At 49.9% G+C, this 16,565-nt stretch overlaps 1 protein-coding gene across 1 annotated transcript in view; it reads left to right on the forward strand.

Moving 5' to 3' along the window:
- LOC136563122 (collagen alpha-1(XXIII) chain-like) overlaps positions 1 to 16,565 on the forward strand; it is a 184,923-nt gene that overhangs the window by 129,414 nt on the left and 38,944 nt on the right. The window contains 1 exon segment of the mRNA XM_066560313.1: positions 8,536 to 8,580. Coding sequence (XP_066416410.1) covers positions 8,536 to 8,580 — 45 coding nt within the window.

The following is a 16,565-nucleotide window of genomic DNA, read 5'->3' on the forward strand; positions in this document are numbered from 1 at the left end:
CACACTCGGGCACGCTCAGGCACACCCAGACACACCTGGACACACCCAGATACACTCATGCACACCCGGACACACTCAGGCACACCTGGGCACACTCGGGCACACCTGGACACACTCAGGCACACCTGGGCACACTAGGGCACACCCGGGCACACCTGGGCACAGGCAGGCGCACTCGGGCACGCTCAGTCACACCCGGACACACCTGGGCACACCCGGACACACCTGTGCACACTCAGGCACGCCCAGGCACACTCGGGCACACCCGGACACACTCAGGCACACCCGGACACAGCCGGACACACTCATGCACACCCGGGCACGCCCAGGCACACCTGGGCATACTCGGACACACTCAGGCACACCCAGACACACCCGGGCACACCCAGACACACTCGGGCACACCCGGGCACACCTGGGCACACCCAGATACACTCATGCACACCCGGACACACTCAGGCACATCCAGGCACACCTGGACACACTCAGGCACACCTGGGCACACCCGGATACACTCATGCCCACCCGGGCACACTCAGGCCCACCTGGGCACACTCGGGCACACCCGGGCACTCCTGGGCACACTCAGGCACACCCGGGCACACCCGGACACACTCAGGCACACCCGGGCACACTGAGGCACACTCGGGCACGCTCAGGCACACCCGGACACACCCGGGCACACTCAGGCACAGCTGGGCACACCTGGGCACACTCGGGCACACCCGGGCACTCCTGGGCACACTCAGGCACACCCGGGCACACCCGGACACACTCAGGCACACCCAGACACACCCAGCCACACCTGGACACACTCAGGCACACCCGGGCACGCTCAGGCACACCCAGACACACCCGGGCACACCTGGACACACTCAGGCACACCTGGGCACACCCGGATACACTCATGCACACCCGGACACACTGGGGCACACTCGGGTACACCTGGACACACTCAGGCACACCTGGGCACACCCGGATACACTCATGCACACCCGGACACACTCAGGCACACCTGGGCACACTAGGGCACACCCGGACACACCTGGACACAGTCAGGCACACCCGGGCACACTCGGACACACTCGGGCACACCTGGGCACACTCGGGCACACCTGGGCACACTCGGGCACGCTCAGGCACACCCAGACACATCCAGACACACCCGGACACACTCAGGCACACCCAGACACACCCGGGCACACTCAGGCACACCTGGGCACCCCCGGACACACTCATGCACACCCGGGCACGCTCAGTCACACCCGGGCACACCCGGGCACACCCGGGCACCCCCGGACACACTCATGCACACCCAGGTACGCTCAGTCACACCCGGACACACCCGGGCACACCCGGACACACCCGTGCACACTCATGCATGCCCGGGCACACTCGGGCACACCCGGACACACTCAGGCACACCCAGACACAGCCGGACACACTCATGCACACCTGGGCACGCCCAGGCACACCTGGGCACACTCGGACACACTCAGGCACACCTGGGCACACTCAGGCACACCCAGGCACACTTGGGCACGCTCAGGCACACCCAGACACACCCGGACACACTCAGGCACACCTGGGCACACTCAGGCACACTCGGGCACACTCGGGCACACTCATACACCCCCGGACACACCTGGACACAGTCAGGCACACCCGGGCACACTCGGACACACTCAGGCACACCTGGGCACACTCGGGCACACCCGGGCACACCTGGACACACTCAGGCACACTTGGGCACACCCGGACACACTCAGGCACACCCGGACACAGCCAGACACACCCAGACACACCCGGACACACTCAGGCACACCCGGACACACCTGGACACACTCGGGCACACTCGGGGACATCTGGGCACACCCGGGCACACTCAGGCACACCCGGACACACCCGGACACACTCAGGCACACCTGGGCTCACTCAGGCACACCCGGGCACACCTGGGCACACCCGGACACACTCATGCACACCCAGACACACCCGGGCACGCTCAGGCACACCCGGACACGCTCATGCACACCCGGACACACTCGGGCACGCTCAGGCACACCCAGACACATCCAGACACACCCGGAAACACTCAGGCACACCCAGACACACTCAGGCACACTCGGGCACGCTCAGGCACGCCCGGACACACCCGGGCACATCCGGGCACACTCTGGCACTCCCGGACACAGCCGGACACACTCATGCACACCCAGGCACACCCAGGCACACTCAGGCACACTCGGGCACACCCAGGCACACTCGGGCATGCTCAGGCACACCCGGGCACACTCAGGCACTCTCAGGCACACTCGGGCACACCCAGACACACCCGGGCACACTCAGGCACACCCAGGCACTCCTGGGCACACTCAGGCACACCCAGACACACCCAGGCACACCCGGGCACACTCATGCACACCCGGACACACCTGGACACACTCAGGCACACCCGGGCACACTGGGGCACACCTGGACACACTCAGGCACACCTGGGCACACCCGGATACACTCATGCACACCCGGACACACTCAGGCACACCTGGGCACACTCGGGCACACCTGGGCACGCCTGGACACACTCAGGCACACCCGGACACACTCGGGCACAGCCGGACACACCCGGACACACTCAGGCACACCCGGACACACTCAGGCACTCTCGGGCACACTCATTCACACCCGGACACACCTGCACACACTCAGGCAGACCCGGGCACACTCAGGCACACCTGGGCACACCCGGACACTCTCAGGCACACCCGGGCCCTCTCGGACACACTCAGGCACACTCAGTCACACCCGGACACACTCAGGCACACCCAGGCACACTCTGGCACTCCCGGACACAGCCGGGCACACTCAGGCACACCTGGGCACACCTGGGCACGCTCAGGCACACCCGGGCACACTCGGGCACACCCGGACACATTCGGGCACGCTCTGGCACACCCAGACACACCCGGGCACACTCGGGCACACCCGGGCACACTCAGGCACACCCGGGCACACCCGGACACACTCAGGCTCACTCAGGCACACCTGGGCACACACGGACACACTCATGCACACCCGGACACACTCAGGCACACCTGGGCACACTCGGGCCCACTCGGGCACGCTCAGGCACACCCGGGCACACTCATGCACTCCCGGACACACTCAGGCACACCCGGACACACTCATGCACACCCGGGCGTGCTCAGGCACACCCGGACACACTCAGGCACACTCGGGCACGCTCAGGCACACCCAGACACACCCGGGCACACTCGGGCACACCCGGACACACTCAGGCTCACTCAGGCACACCTGGGCACACCCAGGCACACCCGGACACACTCATGCACACCCGGGCGTGCTCAGGCACACCCGGACACACTCAGGCTCACTCAGGCACACCTGGGCACACCCGGACACACTCAGGCACACCTGGGCACACTCGGGCCCACTCGGGCACGCTCAGGCACACCCGGGCCCACTCGGGCACACTCATGCACACCCATGCACACCCGGACACACTCATGCACACCCGGGCACGCTCAGGCACACCTGGACACACCCGGGCACACCCGGACACCGAGCACAGCTCCCCAGTGCAACATGAGGAAGATTACTTTGAAGGTCTAAGAATCTCCTAAGAAGGACCCAGTCTAAGCAACTGGGTCAGGTATGGAAGTGCAAGGAGCTCTCCCCATCTAACTACTAGAGGTTGCTTTCTGTGTGGTTTTTGCTAACACATAATGTAGCCCAGGATTTCAGAGAGCTTTTGGGGCACTTGGGCCAAATTTGAAATGAATCTAGATATTCCTTTTTTTTTTTTTTTTTATTTGGAAAACTTCTGCAGACTGTAGGTGCTGCGTGTTTCTAATCTACACCTGGTATTTGCTTTGAGTGTTTGGGTCTGTTGGAATCCAAAGCCAGGAAGGTTCATGCAGTGTTGTGACCCAAAACTGTTTAATCTCAGATCTGCAGTCTCGGAGCCACAGCCTGACTCGAGTACCTGATGAGTATCAGCTGAGCAAGCATCACAGCATCTGACTTCTGCCCATGAACCATAAACTTTTTCCTCAGGGAACAAGAAAGTAAATTGGCCTTTGTGCAGGAACAGCCAGCTAGGCTGGGGCCGTGGCTTCCTTGTGCTCAGTACCAGACCCCATGGTGCTCTGCTGCAAAGTTCTCCTTCCTTCTAAGTGAAGCCATATGAAGAAAAAAAAAAATAAAATCTATTCTTGAGAGTGGCTGAACCAACCAATTTGTTCAAGCCATTCTTCTGGTTGATTCATTTTTAAGTGAAAAAAATGCTGATATATTGAAAACAACTTGAAAAATGCCAAAAGGGAAGAAGGGGAAACAAGTTAAACCATTTGAAGCTCATAAAAGAAAAAAAAAAAGCATTTAAGTGCAACCACATGAGTGGTGTAAAATTGGTGTAATACTTAATCCCATGTTAGAGCACAATGTGTTAGATATGAGTTCCTCTAGAAAATGAGGTCCTAAAATAACCTAATATTTATGATTGAGATTTCACAACATGATCAGCTCACTGTGATGCTTGCAAGGCAAAAAACCCTCTGGTTTACAGATCCACTGAGATAGGTCTTCATTTCACTTGGCCAAAGTTTTTACTTGAATGCTGTTCTCAACTACTTCTTTGGATCAACATAAAAAAAAATCCTGAGAGCCTCAGCAGTACATGGCTTGAAGGAAGAGATGGACCCAGGTTTGTGGAACGCCTCTGTGTAAGGGCTCTCAGCAGAAAAGGGTGATTTGTACGAGAAATTTAAGGGAAGGGCACAAGTTCTTGGCAAAAATGTGCTTCACTGGCAGAACATTTAAAAGAGCATTGGTATTCAGCAAGGTTTTGCTGGACTCCCTTTCTTGCTCCCTTTAAACTCATTTTGTCCTGGACAAACACTGATTTTACCTTGTGCCCAACAGTAATTTGCTCAGGCAGAAATTTATCCATCCAGCTGAAGGGCTGGGAGGCAGCAACACAACCTCCCAGCCATGGGAACATGGGTCAAGGACTAGATTTGGTTTAATTACAGGGGATAAAAAGACATTAAACACACATAGTGCCTGTTCTCCTTGGTGTTGATGGATTATGGTGTACATTGAGCAGCCCAATTTGCCATGGGTAAATTAGTTCATACAAAGGTTATTTACTGTACTGTGGACAAGTACATGGGTTTGGCTTTTGACAATATTTTATGTGAATAATAAAGTGATGTTGATTTTTAATATTTCATTTGCTTGCCCACAGTAGATGACATAAGTGGCTGCTACCCAGAAATTGTGAGTGTTTACTATGAACTTTTTACCTTGTTTCTGAGGAGCTATTCTTTAGATACATCCATCATCTCTTCCTCATAATATTTTCAAATATTATCCTCATAATATTTTCAAAGCAATATATTTCATTCTCTTTTTTTGTCTTTGGGTTACTAAATCTATCATCTTACTGGGAAACTTATGGTGTTGTCAGAAATTGCATATTATCCCCTGGATTAAGGCTGTTTAGCTTGAATGTGACAAGTTGTTTAAAAACACACCGTTATGCTTTGTATTCATTCTCCACTCCAAAACTCTCTTTATAACAATGTAAATAAAGGACTCCCAGGACTGATACAGTGGGGCTGGCACAGTTAGAAGAAAAGACTCAGCCATTGCCCAATGTACTTTAGTGCAACATGAATCTTAATTGTATTGAACAAACATCAGACTGAGAGGTCTTGGGAGATGGAGCCATAAGGGAACAGTTTACAGGGAACATTCATCTTCAAGCAAATTCCCAGGCCTCCTTAATTTCTTTTGTAGCTTCTTAAAGGGGTTGAAAACAGGAGGTGTAATATGGATTCACTTTATGCCTGGTTCATTAAGCAGTATCTAAAGCTGAGAGCCCAGAACAAGCTAGAGATTACTACAATGATAATTTCCAATTGTTCTGAGCACAGACATGTGCAGAGTTTGGGGTTGTGGATGGCATTAGGGACTCCTGGGCTGCTCCTCTGTGCTGCCCTCTCTGTGGGAGCTGGGAGGTCTCTGTCCTGCTCACCCCCACCTGCACCACAGAATTGACCTTAACTCTTGCCCAAAGTAAGTGCTGGGTTTGATATTGTTCCTTTTAATTCCCACCAAATTTTTTTTCTCCTCAGAAGCATTTCCTAACACAGCTACTGAATAGCAGCAGGATTCTAGATGTGATTTCCAAAACACTGCTTTTTTTTTTTTTTAAATCAAATTGCTTTCAGATAGAAACAGCAAGTAAAACAGATGAAAATGGTTTTTAAATTTTTCCTCTCCCAATTTTGGTTTATCTCACTTGCCACAAGCAATATCTCTAGAATATATTTGTAATTCCATGAGCTGCACCCACTTTACAGATTTCCTGGAAGACTGTAGGGAAAGAATTATAAGATCACAAAATGGTTTGGGTTGGAAGGGACCTTTAAAGGCCATCTGGTCCAATCCCCCTGCAATGAGCAGGGACATCTTCAGTTAGGTCAGGTCAGTCAAAGCTCCATCCAACCTGACTTTGAATGTTTCCATTTCTACCCTTGGTGTAGGCAAGTGTCCATTTTTCCCATGTGGTGTGAAGTATTAAGAAATTCCTTAAACTTGAAAAAAAAAAAAAACCCAACCTAGTGTTAAGGTCCCTTTTTTATACAGAATCTTTGGTTTTTTACAGGTTTCTCACATTCTCAGTTGAATGGCTCCAACCCAAGCTTTATGTGGGAGCTTTGTGCATCCACCCTTTGATATCAACTCTCCTCTAAGCTGCCTAAAAGCATCAATACCAAGCCATTACTCACTTGCTTAGATACTTGGCCTCCCTCTCCTACACCTCCATTAGGACATTTCCTCCTCCCTGGGAGCAGCCTGTGCTGTCTGCCAGCAGGAGGGAAAGCAGAATGAATTTAGATTACTGGTAACTGAATTTAGATTAAACAGATCCAGGAGGAGTCCTTGGAAAGGCAGGGAAGGATCAAGCAATGCTGGTGTTCAAAGCACCCCCTGCACTCCAAGGGAGGCTGGAAGCTGCTGGGCTCAGGCTCTGCCTGCAGGTCAGACCCCCAAAATTAGCCCAGAGGGTGGTGCAGGTAGAGGGGCTTTAATTGCTCAGTCACCAATGGTCTCCAAGGTTGAAAAAGGTGCTTCATCAGAGCTGTGGTTCCTCTCCAAAGCAGCTGGACTCAGGGATGGAAGAAGTAAACCTTTCTCCTGGCTGTAATGTGCTTTCAAGGAGCCTGCAAATACGTTGGGAGATTTTTTTGTATCCCCTGTAGAAACTTGTGAGCAAGTTACTCAGGGAGTAGTAGTAGATGTTTCCACCAATCGTTTGTGACTACCCAGGGCTTCTGTCTGCAGGCTGCCAATCCCATAGCAAGGGAGCAGGTGGGGTTTGGGCTCCCACTGGAGCCCCTGTGAGGGCAGGGGGTCCCCTGGAGCTCCGTGGTGGGCTGGGGAGGGGGAGTGCTGGACAGTGTATCCAAACTTCAAAGAGGAGGACTCCAGGCTGTGGCTGAAATTCTGGAGATGCAGTTGCACATTTGAGCACAGAAATGTTTATGCAACAGAGGAAATTCTGATAGGAGTGCAGAAATATTTAATGGTCTTTGTTTATCATCCTTTTCCAGAAGAAAGGAGAGGGAGCAGCGTTGTTTCACAGATAAAAAACGAGTTCTTGCCTTTTGTTAATGTTATTGTCACTCAGCAAATACTCCACCAGAGCTGGCTGACCTGCTGCAGGAGGCTGCAAAAAGGAGCTTTTTCTCCCAGCCTGGTAATGCACATGGTGTGGGAGAAGTGATGCTTCCATGTGCCAGGCAAGGAATGCTGGCTGCAGCAGAGAGGCTGCAACACAAGGGCATGAAGGACGTGGTGCTATGGCTTTGCCAGGGACATGGGTGCTCTGTGTGTGCTGGAGCAGTACTCTGTATCAGAGTTTATTGTTTGAGTGTTTTTTTTTTTCCCTTAATTAAGGGTATTTTGTCACTTATGGCATTTTATTGAACCCTTAGCCATTGCTGCCCAGTAGGGTAAGAATACAGCAAGCTTCATATATGAAATTAAAAATGTATTATTAAATCTAGGCTGTCAGCAGTTGCACAGAAGCAGCTCTGACTCACATAATTATTAGTATCAAGAGGTTCATGTTCATTGCTTTAATACTTTAAATATTGTGATTTGCAAGTCTGTAACAGCATTTGCAGCATGCAAGGCCTGCACAGCAATGCTGCTTGCTCAGCAAAGGATTTTTCCCAGAATTTTGGATCATGTTAGATCGGGGGTTCTCTACTATGTAAGCAATACTGATAACTGCAATACCTGCTTCCCAGCTTGCCTTGGAATTACGTTGTGGGGGGAAAAGTGGGATTTAAGTTGTGCAGCATAGCAATTGTTTTGGTGTTTGGGAAAGGGGGGAAGACATGACATGGTTCCAAAGGGGAGGACCTGTGGTAGATGCTGTGCTGGGCTGGCTGCCCATGGGCCATCACTAACCCTGTGCTCTCTGCCTGCCTCCCACAGGGCCCCCGGGGAGGCGAGGGAAGCCCGGCCGGCGTGGAGAACCCGGTAAGCATCACCTGTCCCAGGGACACACAGGTGTCATGGGGGTGTCATGGGGGTGTCATGGGGGTGTCATGGGGGTGTCATGGGGGTGGGAGCCTTGGGGTGATGCCACCTGCCACCTCCATTTAACAGGCTGTGGAACAGGGGCTTCCCTCACCCCTGTGTGCTGGGCATGAAGGGTTTTATCAAAAACTTTTAAAAACCAAACCAAAACCAGCTCCCAAAGCCCTAAAAACCAAAAACAAATTTAAAAAACGTAAAAGGAAGAAACCAACCAATCAAAACAAAAAAACCCAGTTCCACTCAAAACACCCACAGCTGTTGTATCTTTTGTCCATCCTTCCATTTCTCTTTGTAGCATTCAGCCTCATCACTGCCCCACCCAACACAGAAGAGGGACAGTGAAATAGGGAAATAGGGAATGGAGCATGGAAATAGGGAATGGAGCATGGAAACAGGGAATTCCCCAGCCATGCTGGGTGGGAGGTGTGCACTGGCTTGTTCTCTGTGTTGCCTGCCAGCCATGGGGTGGGGGTGTCTGCATTTGGGAGTCAGGGATAACCAAACCTCAGCCACCAGCCCTGGGCACATCCCCTGAGCATCAGTGTGCCCTCAGCCTGGCTGAAAGCTCAGAGCAGCCTTGCTGGGAGTTTAATTTGAGCTGTAGTTCTGTGTCCCTGTCACTTCAGTGTATCTGGTGAGGTCTGGGGCTTTGTGCCTGTCTCTGAAATGGGAAAGGGCTCCCCCTGTTTCAGCTGGGGGGAGGTGGTGTTTGCATTCTGCTCTTGGGTCTGAGTGCTGCTGGAGAAGGGAGAGATGCAGCTGGTGTTGCTGTTTCTCGGGAAAATTGACTGGGATGTGCCCAGAGAGCCAGGCAGTTCTTGGGATTGCCTCACTGTGCCAGAAAGCAGCACATGAAATCACATATCCCTGCTCTTAGGCTGTTGGACACTGACAGAATGAACAGGAGCCAGTGGATTTTCATTTAGCGAGGAGACTGAATTCTGTCCTCTGCTGCATCTTGCTATTAAAAATTCACAACTGGGATTTCAAAAAGGGCAGCATAATTTTCTGATCACCAATATTTTAAACAATTTTTTAACTCTGAGGAAGAGAAATTGAGTGGATTGTGCTGCACATCAGCAGCAGCACCTGCACTCCTGGACTGAGGGACAAGAAAGGCAGGCAGGCATTTCCCTTCTCCTCCACTGCTGGTATTCCTGAGTGCATTAGGGGTTTTCTCAGATATTTTAGTTCCTGAAGCATCAGGGATTTACTCCTGGCCAAGGGGTAGGTGCTGATGGAGTGGTGGTGGATCCCAACCAGCTTTGTTAATTTGTTTCATTTTCCCAGCAGCCAGGCTGTAGGAACAGCCACCAGACAGCTTTGATTATTTTCTTGGGTTTTTTAAAAAAACACCTAAGGGCTTTAAGGAGCACAATGGAATACAGCATTCTAGCAAGGGCAGCTGGAGAGGTCAGCCAGCAGGTCTGATCTTATATGCAGGCATTTGTGTAAACACTGTGCAAGATGTGTCTCTGGTCCATACAAAAATCTGGGAGGTAACACTGGGCTCACACATGCCCTTAAATCTCTTCTCCCTGCTTCATGCAAAACTCTTGAAAAGCAGCAATTTCCCTTGTACTGTGACACATCTGCAAATGCACTTGAGCATCCCTCTGATGAAGCAGAAAGCTGCCAGGGAATCGATGCAGAGCCAGCAAGAAAACAAACATTGTAAAAGATTAAAAAAAATAAAATTAAAAAAGAAGAAATCAATTATTGACGATAAAAGATTCCGAACCTTAGTAACAACTTTTTAAAATGTCTGTAATTGTGGAGGAGAACAGAGAAGAGTGCAGCTGCCACCCACTGCACACAGGCACACACTGGGGCTCCCATGCAATCCAAGGAATGCAGTGCAGAGCCTGCACTGCCCCGCTGCAGATACACAGGGGCAGGCATCCTGCTGTGTGTTGCTTTTGGCTGAGCTGACTGATGTTTGTTTCTCCAGATAACTTGAATATATATTTCTATATCTGTTTGAGAACCTGACCACACATAAACTGGGCCCTTGTTCCTTCGCTACAGCTGATAAATGTGAATAAAACTTTGTTTGTGTAGCATGCTGGTGTCCATCCCCAGGGACCCTGCCTGGTTAGGGCTTCACAGCCTCCAGACAAAGGCTCTTGAAGAGCCAGAAGGCTCAGCCCTGCCAAGGGAAGTGTTTTTCTTTGGCCTTTGTTGAAATAGTCATGTTGAAAAAGCTTTTCAGATTATATTGAAACTTTCAATGTATATCTTTAAGAAACAAGCAGAGAAACTGTTAAGAGATACTCCTGTCCCTTTTAATCACACCCTCTTGTTGATCTAAACCAAGACTGAATTTTGCTTTTTTCTTCTGCCATGATGGATTCAGATGAAAAAAAAAAATTAATCCTACAGCTCTGTTTCTCTAAACTAAGAATTCATCATCATAAAAACACATTGGGACAACTGCTCTCTTCCATAGATATGCACCATACCATAAAAGATTAATTTTTAAACCATTTATGGCAAAAAAAAAACTATTTAGACTGTTTGGATGTGGGACAAGCCTGGCTGCACGTGTTTCAAAAACACTTGTTAAACCAATGGGGTGAGCCCCCATTGCCCCCAGAACCTGCCCAGGGCAGGCAGGGGGTCCTGCTGGGCCTTGCCTCTGGGCTGGTAGTTTATTTTGCTGTAGAGCAGCATAAAGGCAACAAGTTTCCCCCTGGGGAGCCCTGGAGGGCAGAGGGGGCTGCACTGAACCCCAGCCTCCCTTTGGGTTCACCTCTCTGGTGGCAGCTCCAGCTCCCCGTGGTGGCACAAAGGTCCCCCTGTCACCCCGGAGCTCAGACACAAGGGTCAAGTGCCTGGGGAGTGTTTCTGCCCCCATCAGCCCAGCTGAACAAACCAGGGAGCAATTGAGTCAAATGGCTCCATCCAACCCATTTGATTTCCTCTCTCCATCACCTGGCCCTGTGGGGATCACTGCTGCAGCAGAGGAGCAGTCCTGGGGCTGGGCACAACCACTGCAAAAGAGGCTGCTTGTAAAAACCAATTTATCCCACTACCACAAGGCCAGAAAATTCACACCAGCAGCTTCCCTGGGCCATGTCACTTTGGCTGTTTGGTCTGGTCCAGCAAGCCCTGAGCTCCATCCCACCCTGCCAGGACAGACACAAGGGTCCCAGCACCCTTTTTCCTGCACATGATCATCAGCAGCTTCTTTTCCAGCTGGAAAGCAAGCACAGCCTTGAAGAGTCATGTGCACCCACCCATGGAAGTGGTGTATAGAAAGAAAAACACATTTTAATACAATTTTATGTGGGATTTTCAGCCTCCTCTCACTGTGGGGTTGGAAGAAAGGTTTTGCAGCACTTGCTGTCCTGATTGGCCCTGACAGCCAGCCTGCTCATCTCAGATGCAGTTCCTTTTCCTTGCCAAAGGCAAAATCAGGTTTAATGTCATGTTAGCTTATTTTTCCAATGTGATATGTCCCAGTGAGGACACAGTTCAACTGCTGGAGTGAGCGTTTGTGAAATCACAAGGATTTTTGCCAGGGACCTGGGAGGTTTTGCTTCCCCTCTTGCTGCCAGCTGGTGCTGTGTGAGCAGGATGGGGTAGGGATGCACAGCCCTCACAGGGCTCTGTGTTTATTGTTTTAAAGACTGAGCCATGCTGGGGTGTTCCTGAAGGATGGAGGAGCAGGATCCAGGATTTGGGAGCTTAGTTGGAGTATTGGTTCAAAGGCTTTGCACAACTAGATGGTGGGAGATGATGTTCCTGTCTCTTGGAATATCATTCTGCTTTCTTCCCCTGGCTTCACAATTGATCCAAAAACTGATCTGAAGCTCAAAATCTCTCAAAATAAACCAGGAGACAATCCACATGAAATGTTCAGCTTGGCAAGTCTCTGAGTTAGGCTCTGCTCTCCTCACATGAAGCAAGAGCTGCCCCAGGACACAGACACCCAAAGCTGATGGCTGGGGTGCTGTGCAGCAGCTGTTTACATCAGCTGTGCACAGCTACAGCCTGGGGGGATAAATATTGGCTGGTTTAAGGACAAAATTCCCTTTACAGGTGAGCCTGAGAGGGCATTTTTTTGGAAGTGTTATTTAATTGGAAATCCTGACTTGGCATAATTTCTGTCTCTGGCAGAAAAGGTTTTGTTTACAAAATGTTTTCATCTCAAAAGCAGTTTTTGGGAAAATGTGTTGAAATTTTGCAATGAGATAGAAGTCTTCTGCCCACCACCCATGATTTTTTCTTTTTCTTTACATTATGCTGCAGATATTGCCTTAATTTGAACTTCTAACAAAGATTTAACTCAAAGGAGTTTTTTGTTTGTTTGGGAGAGCTTTTTTCTTAAAGCTATTCTGTTTGTGCAAATATCATGATTTGGAACAAGAAGGAATCTAAAGCTTTTTTAAAAGGAAAAAAACCAATGTGATTTCTATGCAGGGAAGGCTTATTTCTCTCCCAGCCCTATATATACTTATAATCCCATATTTTACATATCAAGATTTATGCTTTCAAACCCATTAGCCTTGTGATTGAATAGGCAATTGCAAATATACAGTTGTTGTTATTCAGTAAGTACACATGGGGCTGCATGTGGGTAAATCACACAGAAAACTGTATTTATTTGGGGATTTCTATTGCTCCCCCTATTTCTCACTATGAACTGCCTGTGACAACCTCATACTCAAGGACTTCTGCTGAGCTTCAGGAAAAATCTAATCTGGCTCTCAGTAATGAGACCTTCCTAGGAGAGCATATTCCCTGTGTGCCCCAGCACTGAGGCACAGATGGGAGTTAGAGGTCAGCACACAGTGACAAATGAAGTTTTTCCCAGATTCTGTGGCTTCTTATGGCTGTGGCAGTTGTTACCTGTTGTTACCCATGGCTCAGTTACTCGCCTTACAGTATCCCAAATTAATAGCTCTATGTGTATGTATATACATTGTGCTTGTGTTGAAATACACATAGCCATGTATCAATATAGATTTTTTTTTTTACTATATTTTTTTTACATCTTCAGGTGGCCACAAATGCATGTTTGCTCTCTTGGGGATGGGCTATTTGCCCTTTAGGGTTGCAGCAAAGTTCCCTCTGACTCTTCCTGAGCTGTTGGAAATGTCTGTGTGGTTTTGTTTCCCCTGCCTGGCTCTCTCCTCTCATGGCAGGAGAGCTTGCATGATAAATGACTTGCAGATTTAACAGAAATATCATCTTATCCCAAAATTTCCAAGCTGAAAAAATACTTGGAAATAAATGACTGTGACCTGTCATTTCCCATATGTTTGTGTACTGCTGGGGATGATGCTGCTGTGACCCACTCGGGCTTAGGATATACAAAATAACATCCATGCTGGTCAATCAGGAAATCTGGGTCATTAATTTTTAATGAGTTTGATTTTCACCTCCTGCTAGCACAGCTGTGCATGTTCTTAAGGAATCTTTTTGTGTTTCCAAATATCTGAATGCCCTTGCATGCTTGAGCACAAGGTGTTCACTCCTGGTTACAGCAGCATCCTCCCTGTTCGGGTGAATCAATCATAGACCAAAATCTCTGCATTTGCAGGATATTTTTGTCTTTCTCCTCTTCCTTCGGGAATCAGCCCCAAGTTAATTTGTCATGTAGTTTTCAATACACAAAGGCTGTTTCTAACTTTTATTTATTGTAAGAAGAATTTCCAAGTTGTTTCATTCTCCCTTGCAGCCTCTCAAACTGATTATCGCCAATCAAAATTATTAGCAGTAAATTCTGGCAAATTTCTTTGAAAAGAGCATAAATCTTGTGCAATGTGCCCACAATGATGAGATGGCTGGATGAGGGGCAGCCCCTGGGTACAAGATCAGCTTCTTTATTTATTGTTGAATTGCAAAAATATTTGACTTTTTTTCCATAAGAAACAAGTGCATGGTGGCTGGGCTGTTGAAAAACACATTCTGCAAACCAGAAAGTTATATTGTTCTTAGGAGGAGAGAAGATCAGTTCAATAGGTTTAACTTTATGCCTTAATGAAGATTTATTTAGCCTTAATTAGCCAACAGCACAGTGAAAGATTGGTGTAGCTCCTCTGGTGAGGCTGGAGAACATCCAGAAGTGCATTTACAGACCCTCCCATTTGACTGATTCCTGAATTTGGGAGGAGGAAACACTTTAAAAGAGCACTTGCCTGCACATGTTGGGGAGAAAAAACCAGTAGCTGAGAAAAGGAAAGTAGGCAACAAATTCCAAAGAGATTATAATTGGTACATGATTGAAATCCCATATTAAAATAATTTCCTGCACACTTCTTTGAGACTTAAGTCTTGACTTTTCCACAAAAGGGCGCTTGTGGGTAGCCTGGTGTAAGTGAGTTAATAAATCAGGTTTATGATTCTCAGTTAATAAATTGGCATAGAGCCACTGGCTTCTGTATTCAGAAGAAATTAAACCAAGGAGAGCAAGTTGAGCCCCTGTGCTCCTGGCCTGGAGGCTGTCCCTGCCCCAGGTGTGGCTGTGTGGCCCTGACCCCCTCCAGGTGACAGACACAGGTCAGTGGGATGGTTCTTGGTGCACTGCCAGCCATTGCTTCTTGCCACCCCTCATTCTTAGGCTTGTTTGGTTTTTATTTAATTCAACTCAGCGATGTTTTTAATTTTAAAATTAATTTTTAAATCCTTGAAAAGGCATTGACTTGAAATATGTTTCTTGAATAATATTATTGAATAACATAGATGAACAAAGCTTTTTTTTTTTTTTGCCTCCATTTTAAGCTTTTCTACTTTTTTTTCCCTTTTCTAATTGTGTTTCTAGTTTCTGGTTTTGATCAGGCAAGAGTCAGAGCATGAATAAATCCCAGACAGAGCTATAGGCTGCCTCATGAACAGGAGTGCAACATGGATTGCTTTGGATTAGGGCTCAGTGCTCACATCAGCGCAGCACCAGCTTGAGCAAGCAGTGGGAAAACTGCAGAAATTGCTGTGGCTGTGGTGAGCACCCTGCCCTGCTGGGGGATTTGGGGGAATGTTCCTTTTCCTACTGCTGTTAGAGGCAGCCTCGGACTGTGCCCCTGGCCCCCAAAGCCTGACATGGGTGAGATGGGAATTTCCCTGGAGCTGAGGCACTGAGCAGGGACACAGGGAACAGGAGCAGGGGCACACGGGGGTGGCACAGGGAACAGGAGCAGGGGCACATGGGGGTGGCACAGGGAACAGGAGCAGGGGCACATGGGGGTGGCACAGGGAACAGGAGCAGGGGCACACGGGGGTGGCACAGGGAACAGGAGCAGGGGGATATGGGGGTGGCACAGGGAACAGGAGCAGGGGCACACAGGGTTGGCACAGGGAACAGGAGCAGGGGCACACGGGGGTGGCACAGGGAACAGGAGCAGGGGGATATGGGGGTGGCACAGGGAACAGGAGCAGGGGCACATGGGGGTGGCACAGGGAACAGGAGCAGGGGCACACGGGGGTGGCACAGGGAACAGGAGCAGGGGCACATGGGGGTGGCACAGGGAACAGGAGCAGGGGCACATGGGGGTGGCACAGGGAACAGGAGCAGGGGCACACGGGGGTGGCACAGGGAACAGGAGCAGGGGGATATGGGGGTGGCACAGGGAACAGGAGCAGGGGCACACGGGGGTGGCACAGGGAACAGGAGCAGGGGGATATGGGGGTGGCACAGGGAACAGGAGCAGGGGCACATGGGGGTGGCACAGGGAACAGGAGCAGGGGCACACGGGGGTGGCACAGGGAACAGGAGCAGGGGCACACGGGGGTGGCACAGGGCTCTGGGGTTTTGTGACATGTTTGGAGGTCAGGGAGAGGGGGGCACATCCGACAGAAACATTTGAGGTCTGTGGAAGCAGCAGCACTGCCCTTGTCAGGTCCCTACCACACTGCTCCTCTGGCTTTTGTGAGCTTATATCTTGCTCCTCCTGCATTACCCAAAGGATAAATAAGATCCATGG

Source organism: Molothrus aeneus, chromosome 15 (assembly GCF_037042795.1).
Source record: "Molothrus aeneus isolate 106 chromosome 15, BPBGC_Maene_1.0, whole genome shotgun sequence".
Taxonomy (NCBI): Eukaryota; Metazoa; Chordata; class Aves; order Passeriformes; family Icteridae; genus Molothrus; species Molothrus aeneus.